The sequence below is a fragment of the Castor canadensis genome, chromosome 1 (genome assembly GCF_047511655.1).
Source record: "Castor canadensis chromosome 1, mCasCan1.hap1v2, whole genome shotgun sequence".
Lineage (NCBI taxonomy): Eukaryota > Metazoa > Chordata > Mammalia > Rodentia > Castoridae > Castor > Castor canadensis.
Window position 1 is genome coordinate 93,111,714 of NC_133386.1, and position 12,044 is coordinate 93,123,757.

At 33.2% G+C, this 12,044-nt stretch overlaps 1 protein-coding gene across 49 annotated transcripts in view; it reads right to left on the bottom strand.

Annotated features, from left to right (window-relative positions):
* Positions 1-12,044, bottom strand: part of Rims1 (regulating synaptic membrane exocytosis 1) — a 405,270-nt gene that overhangs the window by 55,062 nt on the left and 338,164 nt on the right. For 37 of the 49 annotated variants that reach the window (XM_074079953.1, XM_074079928.1, XM_074079904.1 and 34 more), the window contains one exon: positions 1,751-1,986. The exons of 6 other annotated variants lie outside the window; for them this stretch is intronic. In XM_074079953.1, coding sequence (XP_073936054.1) covers positions 1,751-1,986 — 236 coding nt within the window. Of the gene's footprint in view, positions 1-1,750; positions 1,987-12,044 lie in introns of those variants that run through there. 6 more of the 49 variants (XM_074079910.1, XM_074080099.1, XM_074080070.1 and 3 more) reach the window with 2 other exon arrangements.

Sequence of the window (12,044 nt, forward strand, 5' to 3'; positions counted from 1 at the left end):
TTTCTGTGCTTAGGCTTCACCTCACCTCTTCAAGAAAGCCTCTCAAAACTGTGTGAGAGAGTCAATCACATTATTTTCTGTGCTTCCTCACTATCAATTTCATATACTTTTGCACTCATACACTATAATCTAATTTCTGAAAGTAGGATATTCCATGGAAATTATTAAAATGCAATTTATGGGAAGGCGGACATTATTTGAAAGTCAACACATTAACATGATTGGGACAGAAGGAACTAAATAGAGGGTAAAAAAGATGAAAGAGAGAATGAGAGAAAGAGAGAGTAAGAAAGAAAGACAAGCTATTTCTTAAATCTACAGTATGTCACATAGGAAAAACTGGTTTCCTTAAGTGATATTAAAGAACACTTCTACTTCATCTAAGCAATGAAGAATTTTTAAGTCTGGTAGTCAAGGCCTTTCTCCATATTCTACACTACAGAGCATAAAACAGTAACCAGGAAGAACCATCATAAACAAAACAAAACAAATGAAAAATGCCTCCTACTCCTATTTTAAAAAAACTTGACCCTAAGGAAGATAAAGATTATCCTTAACAATAAAGAGAACAGCTTACCTTACTGGGATAGCAAGTAAGGCAGATCCATTATAGGAATGCAAGGTAATCTAGGTTCATTCTAAGCCTATGATTTTAAGACAAACCTTAAAATCTGTTCAGATGAATTGCTATATGCACTAGTTCAATTTCTAAATGATTCAAAATTTCCTACTAGAAATTTATTTTTCAATATATCTAGGAGAATGCATAATTTAAAATAGGTACTTTCTAGAATACTGAATGACCTATGAAAAGGATTTTATAAAGCCTTTCTCATATAAATAAATTTTGTGACAAGACTCTTGCTATTGAGGAACAAAAAATGGAACCAATGATTATAGGGCGAGAAACAGATGTTGACAATTTAAATTGGTTCACTACTTCACTTACCTTTGGTTTTACAAAGGATTGAGCATAATAATGAATTATGTGGTATGTATGATCAAATATTATGCAGTTTTAAATATTGTTTTGTTGCATTTTACAAAATAAAAATAGTCTCTCTCGTTTCTGCATTTGCTTAGATATATATGTTTATATACCCAAACACACATATACACACACATACCTTCAGGACACAAAGCTTTTAAGATTTATAAGCCCTAGAAAATATTTGAAATACAAATTTATATTAAAACATTATTGTGCTTGTATGAATTCACTGACCCATTTTTCTAAAGTAAAAATTGCTTCTGGGGTTCACTTGTATTGAAACTGTAACAAATATAGTTCAGTTATATTCATAAAGTACCTTGAAGATTATACTTCAAGTTGCACAACTGACCTTCTTTTCTATAAAAACTATAGACATAGCCTAAATGGTAGGTAATTGAATTATGGAACATTTTGAAAAAGAGAACCTGCTGCTTTTCTTGCATATAAATCAATTTGGATCTCTGACACTTCTTTGCATTTCCTTGCATATTGCCTTGTAAATTTGTACTTATTTTTTTAACCTAGAGGAAAATATCTGACCACTTTACACATTGACGGAAAATACCTTCTTCAGAGAGCTGCAGAGAAAAAAAAATCCCATACATTTAACAGACTTTCAGAGTCAGAAAAATACATTTCCTTTGCAAAGAAAAACAAAACACACCCAACAATGTCATGAAGTCACAGCATGAAGATCACAGCTTTGGCCCTGGCAGTAAGAACGTGACATGTTTAAGTTGAATTCATTTCACTCACCTGTTTGGCTAAGTTGAGATGTGCTTCTACTTCTTCGCGACACTATAGCGACTACTTTGGCACTCAGGCTGGATCTCCGTTTCTTTCCACCTGCTCCAACAGTACCCACAGCTGTGTCTGACTGGCTGCCATCATTATGCTCCAGTGTGTACATCTCTCCACTGACACTGGTGCTCTTCATGATGGCTCTTCCTGAAGTCCCCATCCGTCTGCCTTGCATTTTGGGGGTAAATGAACTATATTTACAAAGTAAAAACATACATGCATCCATAAATTATAGGCCAGCATAACTGAAACTCTAAATCTAATAATTTTTCAAATAATCCAGACATATGTTTAGGCGGAAAAAGTCAGTTATCATCATCCTACAGCTACAAATACTTTACGGTCACATCACAACATCAAAAATATTTATGAGGGACAGATTAAAACAGTGACATTTCAATATTTAATAATCTATAGACTTTATAAAGATAGCAAAGAGAAATAACACCAATGCTTTCCATGGTGAGGTTAAGTGTTACCGACCCATGATCCTCTTAATTTTATGTTCCCTCAAAATATTAGCCAAAAAAACGATGTATAAAACCTTTAGTACCATATTGACCTTTTCCTTTTCTATTTCTTATTTTGAACTATAAAATATACATTAGCTAATATAAAATCTTTTAACGGTGTGATTGCTTTTAATATGTGAGTCAGAATGAATTGTGATATTACAAGTGATTAAACAGAAAACATTAGCATTATATAATGCTTATGGATATATATAAAATGAATGTTTCAGTTAAAAGGGAAATTAGCATGTGGTGAGGTCAGAGAGATGGGAAGGCAACATCAGGAGGGCCTATAAACTATAGAAAAGAGACAAGTCCTTAGGACCTTTCATGGACTGTGAATTGAACACTGAGACTTTAATTTGGAATTTTTAATCATTAGCTTATAGTCCATATCAAAATTCCAATAATAATAAGATATCCATTCAATGTATTCTAATCAGCTTTTCATTAACTCTAAGTTTTAAGTTATTTCCCTTTATAGTAAGCCATGGACTCGCTAACATGTACTTGTTTTCTCCCTATTGTCTTCCTAAAAGTAGAGTTTCATTATAGGTCTCAATTTGCATTTAAAATCATTTCATAAAAAAGCACCATTACGTCATTTAGAACAATGTTCCTTAGGTTATGATGAAGTTAAGTACAGAAAAATGCCTTTTATCCTATTTCTATTGTGAATATATAAGATGAGCTTGGAAGATTCAACAGTGTTTTCCATAGGTGTTTAATTAGAGCAATGCATTGTTCTGCAATATTGACAAATAAAAGTTCTGGAAATAACAAAAATTTGTGCACCAATTGCTACTATTTGGGGACTGAGTCAAGAAGTTGTATTAAAATGATTCTGTGAAGAAATTATGAGATCTGAGTTTTCCTCAAAAATTGAAATATTTGTTTAGATATTTAAAATCATTCTTGTATGACTGGAAGATGCTTATACCTTTCTAAAGAATTTAGGATCTTATAGTGTTCAATGAGAAGATGTTTAGGTATTTTCAATTGTTCTGTTTACTTACTGATATAATAGCCAGATTAATCAATTCAAAGGCCAAGGTTTTAGCACAAATATATCTCTTACTCTCCCCATTTCTTACCTTTATATTTATTCTGCTTCTTTTTGCTTAAAAAATAAAACCACAAAAACTATTCCTATTATTTACATGTGCCTGAAGTCCTTAAGATGTATCTTAGAGGCTCTATGCTGTCATGACTATTATCTCCCGCCCTTTGTTTTCTGCTTCATTCTGGTAACAGTGTAAGATTCGGATATGATACAGCAGGATGCACTTTATGCATCACCAAATTTGCTATAGCACAACCCTTCCCAATGCTTAACTTGAAATAAAAGTGATTCATCAGCATACAAATAGTTTGCTATAGAACCCATCTTTAAAATGAAAACAAACAAAACACCCACTTTTTTTTTTTGGTTCCCCCTTTCTCTCCAGAGAATAACTTATTGCTAAAACACCCCTCCAGAAGTTGTTGATATGCCATCTACTCCTCTTTTCTTCTGAACTAACTTGAGACAAGTTTGTCTCTACCACTTCACTAAAACTGCTTTTTATTAAAGTCACCAATCTAGTAGAGAAGATAACCCAAGAGGTCATGGTTTTATTGACCTAGAGCACATGATCTAGTTCTAAATTTATCTAAATAATCTTACTCAACTATTCCTTTTTTTCAAATGTTTATACACATGCATATATAATAACATGAGTTTCTCAGATCTGGTTTTCTCTCCTATGCCCTAATTAAAACTTTGGTATTTGTGAGGTATTTTTTTTTGATCATTTGTCTTCTTCTTGAGAATTATGTTTTGATAGTGTAGAAGTCCTACCAAAGATGTTCAAATGTATTACTTGAGCTCATTAATCTGTGATGTCAGAGAAGGGTAATTAACAGGCTCTCTCAGTCTCAACTTGCCTTTTCTTAGCTTCAGATTTAATTTTAAAAGGAAATATAGAGACACTTATGTTTTCCTTGGGTTTTGGTTTTGTCTGATTGGGTCTAGTTCTGGTTCTGGACAAATTTGGTTCTGATTCTCCTCTGCTTATAGTTAACTATGCATTCCCAACTGTTTTGGCAGCAATGACAGGGAATTGATTTGTGGAAAAAATTTGTTGGATGGCAGACACCAGGGATATGTTGAAAGTTGGGTGGCAGATGACAGCAAATCTGGCTTATTAGTCTTTGCTTGTGTGTCTGCTTGCATGCTGCTAAAATCACACACCATTGAGAGAATACCTTGTGCAGACTGAAAAAGAACAGCTGCATAAAGTCTGTAGCAAGGTGTCCATGTTGATTTTGCCCCTATGGATGAATAGCTTCTACTTCTCTTTACTAAAAATAGTCTTCTCAATTGGTGATAAAAAAAAAATCTTCTTACTTTGTGTACCTAAGGATAGCCATTTGAGGAGATGTATATTAGATGCCAAGGTGCCTTACATTTAATAGAGTTCTTGTTCTGACTGGTCTATATAGATTAATAAGTACCTCTATAATTCTAACATAACCTAAGAATCCCTAGAAAATAGAGAAACTGAACTTCTAATACTTTGAAAATATTAGCTTTTATGAAAAATATATTCTTAAGAAATTACTGACTTAGAAGTATTTTAACATAAGGATTAAAATCCACACAGTGGAGATGTCAAAGTTGTTTGATAATTTTGGCTGAACAACTTTATGAAAACCACAATATGATTTCACTTTATGTGTACCAGGATAGCTATAATTCAAAAAAACAATAATAACTATAATTAAAAACAAACAAGTGTTTATGGGGATATGGAGAAATTGGAACATTACTGATAGGAAAGCAAAATGATGCTGGTGTTTTAGAAGACAGTTCAGCAGTTTAGTTAAACTTCAATAGAGTTAAACTTAGAACAACCATATGACTGAACAATTCCATTCAAAATTTCAACATAAAGTTACTATATGTCCCATCAATTCTATTCTTAGTCATATGCTCACATAAAAATACACATCCACGCAAACACTTACATATGAAGATTTGTATAGGCATTATTCCTAATACTCAAGTGGGAGCAACCCACTGACCATCAACTGATGAATTGAAAAACAAAATGTAGCATACCCATACAATGGAATATGATCAACCACAAAAAAGAATGAAATATTGACACATATTACAATGAAGATGAAGCTGAAAGCATACTGTATGAAAGAAGGAAGAAATAAAATCCTCACATATGGTGCAATTTCATCTAAATGAAATGTCTAAGAGTGAAACTCATAAAGATGAAAGGTAATTTAGTAGTTTTCCAAGGTTAGAGCAGAGAGAATTAGAATGACTGCTAATGGGTATGGGCTTCTTTTGGGGGTGATAGAGTTAGGCAGTTAGATAGCAATAACCAACTTTGTCTATCTATCTATCATTATATATTTATTTATTATCTGAAAGATTTTTATTTTGCTGGCAAGCATAAAATTTTAAGTTGGGAGTTTATACATTTATTTCTTTAGCATTTTTTCTTTTAATCATTCCACTATTTTGGGGTTTCATAACATATGATGACATTTTAGCCAAAGTCTTCTCCTTATTTATGACATCTGTTTTTAACCCCTGAAATCTTTAAGAAATGGAAGATTCTCTTCTTTAATTTTGTGGAACTTGCCCAATCTCTGTCCCTTACAGCTGTTGCATTTGTTTGGTTTCTTGGAATCCTTCTCTGTGCATGCTTACCTGACAGTTTAGGGGACTCTGTAGCTAATTTTGAAACTCTTGTTCACAATTTCCAGTTGTCAGTTCCCAGTTTTAACTGGGACATCTACTTCTTCAGTCTAGAAAAACCACTGCCCAGGCTATCTCTCTCAGGGCACCAAACTATGAAGTACCTTTAGAGGAGATTAGAGTGAATTTAAAACTTGCCTATGCTTTTCTCATCTTTTAAAGATTGGAGCTCCTCAAATTTCTGCATTTTTGTTGCTTTTTTAAATGCCTGCTAATGATTTTTTTCTTCATTCTGATTTGGCATTTGCAGCTTTATTTGTGGAAAGTTAATCTGATACAAGCTATCCAATCAGCCTGGAACCGTGAATGTGTCATATTATTGCTTATTTATTTATTTACTTATTTATTGCCAGTACTTGGGTTTGAACTTGGGTTTGCTATTTAGGTGCTCAACCACTTGAGCCACACACTCTGCCCATTATTTCTTATTTTTGAATAAGGGTAGAGGAATCAGACCAGAAATATTATGGGAATCTTCATATGATAAGTAAGAAAGATACACGTGGTACAACGGTGCTATAGCAATTTATTTCTTTGCAAACTATGATGAATTGCTCTTGCCATGCTGTCCATTATATACAATCCCCCGAGGTCCTGTTTTCTGCCCAGAACAGCAGACTTGTGATGCTTTTCCTAGAGTCAAGTCATCCGATACTCCCAGGTATAAGGCATTGTTTCAAGGAGTTCCATGGCTAAAACTTTTCCTAGTGTCACAGATTCTAGCTGGGCATTTTCTGACGGGCTTTTCAAAGGTGTTGCATTTATTTTAGAGAACTCTACATTTTTAAATAATTGCCTAAAGTCAGTAACTACTCATAGTATTTCCACTTGTTTTGGTATAGATTTCACTGAATTTTAAAGCTATTTTCCATAATGTGTAACTAAGGGGATATGGTTGCCTCTTAGTTTCATATGAGAAGAAATTTCTAGCATTTTCTTAGAAAACAGAGAGGAGAATAAACACCAGCTATTTGTAATCTTAAATTTATGGTTGTAGGTCTTTGGGGGGAAGTAAAATTAATAGGATATGATGACTCATTTTTAATCAAAGCAATATTACTCTGAAAGGGTGATGATTGGTTCTTGTTGCTGGGAGAGAGTGAAAAAAAAAAACTTAGCTAATGTAATGTAATGGCTACATTACACTAAACAAATCAAAACCAAAACTCTGAGAAGCACTGAATTGAAAAGAAGATCGGGGGATGTAAAATTTAAGGTGGCATACAGTTATGTTTGATTTGGGAACTGGGTGGATAATGGTGTGTAAAGAATAGAAAACAGAATCATTCTGCTCAAATATCATATAAATCATTTTTATTTTTATATTTGTTCTAAGAAAAGTTGTTTTACTATAAATAGTCATTTGAAAATATAAATGCTCATGTATTTTGAATCTTTTATAAATGCACTTGTGTGTGTGCACGAGTGTACACACAAAGTTTAACAAATGCTGGTGTACAATATTTAGTGAATATTCAGTGAACCAGAGCACACCTACATGTGATTTTATATAATATCAAGTGATATATGCAACATAAAAGTAATTTATGATGAAATCATAAAATTTAAAGTTAGCACAGACAAATGTTTTCTCAATATATCTGTTGTTCTAGTTTATAAACGAACAAAGAGGACAACTAAATATTTTGGATTGTTCCAAAAACTCTGAAAGTGATTCCATTAATTATAGGAAATTAGCATGTATGTTCTTTTAAAGTCTCCATTTTCTTGATTCACTATATGGTATATATAATATGTATTCAATTAACAATTATTAATTAATTCACACTTGGTTACTAAGTGTGTCTTAAGGCGTACGCTTTAAAACAGCCTAGTTGAAATCAAGGTAATCACATGTTAAAATAAGTACAGAAACATAGTTCTAAATGATAATTTCCTAAGTGATTAAAAAATGATAAAGTGAAGAATACTTCACTTTTCCACATTGCTTTCATACCAAGAAGGGTATTATATCTGTTGACTATGAAAGCTGTAATGAACTTGGAAGTAAACTATATATTCCTTTAGACAGACTTGTCATACTATGTAAAGCTAAAGTTCTAAAAAGCAGTAACAAATATTTTATCTATCTCAAATATGAAGTGTTTAATCAAATATACAGTAGGAAAACAGACCAATTAAAACCAATGCATACCAATCTGATAGTTTTCTTTTTCTTTGAAAATACAGTTGTAATATTTTATAGTTCTTCACCTAAATTATAGAATTATTTGAATTTTAAAAAGTAGTTAATATCTAAAAAATTGGAACTAGACTTCACATTTTATTTTTTTCTTTGGAAATCATGGCACTAGAATTTATAGCACCACATATTTTGGTTTCTAGTATATTTTTAAAATATCAGCACTTTACTTTCTAAAAATTAGCTTTTCATAGACCTTTGACATGTAAAACAAACACCAGTGGAACAATTGCTGTAGTCTTCAAATCTAAGTATTGTCTTCATCCCATAGTTCATTCATTTGTTTTGACTGTATGGATTTTCTCTCTGTCTCTTGGAGACAATTAATTTCATTAGAGCACCTATGCTGAAAGGCATAACTTTGAAAACCTCCACTGTAATAAAACCGATCTCCTTCAAAGTTAAAGCCAACATTTAAACGCATCCAGCTCACCATTAAGCACAGTTAGGTGAATCAGTTAAATATGAGTTATCAAAATACACATTCTACAAAGTATTGTGCCATACTATATGGTAGCCATCTGCCCCATGAGACGTTTAAGGATGACTTTTAAGACATAAAATAACTCATCTAATACCTCATACAATACATGCAGTAATTGAGTGATAAATATGTAGCATTCAGTTCCAAAGAATTCTGATATACTATTTTATTTTATTCAGACACAGTCCTGTGAGGTCCAAGTGGCAGGTATGATTCTCTTTTTTCAAGGGGATATATACATTGTAGTATTATTATGTATGAATCAAGATTCACTTAAATACTAATAAAACAAAAAGATGCACATAAAACAGAGCCAGGGATCATGTCTGTCTTGTTTTACTCCAGATAATCAGTATCAACTCTAGTATCTGCATATGGCATCCAATAAAAGACTGGGGAATGACTGAGTGAATGAATGTATGAATAAACAGAAAAATAAACCTGGGTCTACAGAAATTGTACCCTTGCTGATGTTCTCCACCTTAGTTAGTAGAGGCACCAAGCCACAGCTGACTGAACCAAAGATTGGCATGTGAGCTGACAGCAGTCTACAGGGCAAGGCTGGGGCCGCACGCTGTCCTTCATGGGAATTCTGAGTGCAGGATGTTGTTCACTTAAAGATTATTATCAACTCTCTTAACCTCAGTCCATCCTATTCTGCTCCTCTAACTCAACATTCCCTGAGTTCCAGACTCTCTTTCTCAGTTTGAGCTGTATCTACCTTTACCCCTCCACATTATTCTCCATTCCCTAGCTGCTGCTTCTTCTTTTTATTTTTTTGAAGTTTTAGCAAGGATTTATTTTTGTTTAACAGGATAAAGTATAGAGAGAGGAGGAGAGAGAAAAAGAGAGAGAAACATGTCTTGTTCCCCATGCAAGACATGGGAGAAAGACTCCCCTCACTCCTGTTTCTGCTGCAGCATTCTTCTTCTCCGAAGGTTTCCCAGTGCTCAGCTCTCTTCATCAAACCCTCTATGTTCCCCAGTGCTATTTTCTCAAACTCCGCAGAGCTCACTTCCAGTTCAAGAGGCAATGACTATGCCCTGCCCTGGCATTTGCTCTCTGAGTTGGAATAAAGTCTCTAGAGACCTGATTTCACATCTGCAGGTTTTTTAATTCATTAATTTGCTTTTTTAAATACATGTATACACATATGTATTTTGAAGTACTGGGGACTGAACCCGGGGTCACACACTTGGGAAGCAAGTGCTCTGTCAATTGAACCAAACCTCCAGCACGTTTGTTTGTATTTTGTATTTTAGATTTGGTCTCACTAACTTTGCCAGGGATGACTTCAAACTTAAGATCCTGCTACCTCTGTCTCCTGCATACAGGAGTGTACCACCATGCCTGGCTTGAATATCTTTTTTTATTAGATCATGGAAAAGAGTAACACATCAAATATGAACTTCCATTTCATGCAATGGTGTAGATGACACATTCTAAAAAACTACTTTATCCTTAAATGTCTAGAAAGCATGGGAAAATCTCAACTAGTACTTGTTAAAATAGAAACTTCAGTTCACAAGAAAGGCATATCCCCTTAGCCAAAAGAGTAAAACGGAATTTAAATCGTAATCAGGTGATGAACGTCTGGGGAGGTTTTTCAGATGAGACATTTAGAGTCCTGGTTCCAGGCCCAGTGAGAGTTAGAACCAAAACCTTGCATGAACAAAGATCCTGAAAGAACAGTAAGAGGAAAAGTGTCTCAGTCTGACTACAAACCCTCACGGGTAGCATTTCTAATGGATGATTTCTTTTTTTTTTTTTTTGTAGGAAGAAGGAAAATGATCATAGAATGAAGATCTAGGGTACATGAATAATTGCTGGCAAAAAAAAAAAACTGAGTCAATATAAAGCACTTAAAAGAAAGATGACATGTAATAATTGGAGAAAGAACCCAACAGATAGTTAAAGCCTTGGACAAAAATACACCAATGGCAGAAGGACGTAAAGTATATGATACTTGTATTTTTTTTCCTTAAGAGGATGTGGATGTAATTACTGAGTTTAAATTTACTGCTTAACCAAAAACATATAATTGAGCCACCAAATTAGCCAGTAAAAATAAATTTCTAGAGTAATAAAGGGAATAAATGAAATAAAAACAATTCCATTAAAAACTAATTAGGAAAGGCAGAAAAAAGGATTAAGAAAAAGTGAAAGCAGAGAATAACTGAAATAATCCCAAATGTTATCAGAATTCTAAGTAAATGCACATCAGCCAGGTGTCATGGCTCACACCTGTCATCCCAGCTGCTTGGGAAGTAGAGACAGGAGGATGTTGGCTCCAAGCCAGCCCAGGTAGACATTAGTGAGATCCTAAGACTAAATGCAAAAGGACTGGGAGCAAAGCTCAAGTGGTAGGGTACTTGTCTAGAAACCCTGAGATTAGTCTCCAGTTATGCTAAAAAAATGCAGGTCAATAAACCAAAACATGAAATGATAGACTGCAAAGTTGGAAGAAAAAAATTTACCTTTGGCTATTTGCAAGCGATAAAACTAAAATTTTCTGTCATAGAAAAGTTAGACTGAACACTTCTAAAATGCTTCTGTTCTCATACAGAAACAAAAATATTTTAAAGCAAAATATATTTTTGAGGATTAAGAAATTTAATGATAAATGAGTTGAATCACAAGGAAGATAAAAGAATTCTGAACTAGAACCTGATTAAATCATCTCATGTAAAGAAGTGGACAGAATGAAAAAGGAGTTGACAGATCCACATCACAGCCGAAGAGATTTTTAACCAGGCACTCCAAATTAAATAGGCAAAAGATGACTACAGCAAGAGGTTTTGAACAGTATAAATAATAAGCTTCATGTGTTGAAAAATACATGCTATTTGCTTAACGTTCAGATACATAATGCTTACAAAAAATACCAAAGTCCATAATTCAAGCCTCAAAAACTTGAAATGATCAGTGGCAAGCAAAATACATTCTTAATACATCATGAAGGTAATTAAGTATGAAATAAATAACAAAAACTATCAAAAATATTCCATACCTTTGGAAATTCACACTAACTTCTGAATAACTAATGAATAAAAAATAGTATGTGGTAGAATTTAAGTCTACTTAAAATTATGTAAAAATGAAGATACTACAAGCCAAAATTGAATGGACTCAGATAATACAGTATTTTTAAGGAAAAAAGTTAGACTTAAATTTAAAAAATACACAAAAAATGAATTTTCCTCTATAAAATAATAGGTAGAACCAGTGATAAAATATAATATTTAAGTATCATGAATGTACCTACAAATATATGGTGTATATAAATACAA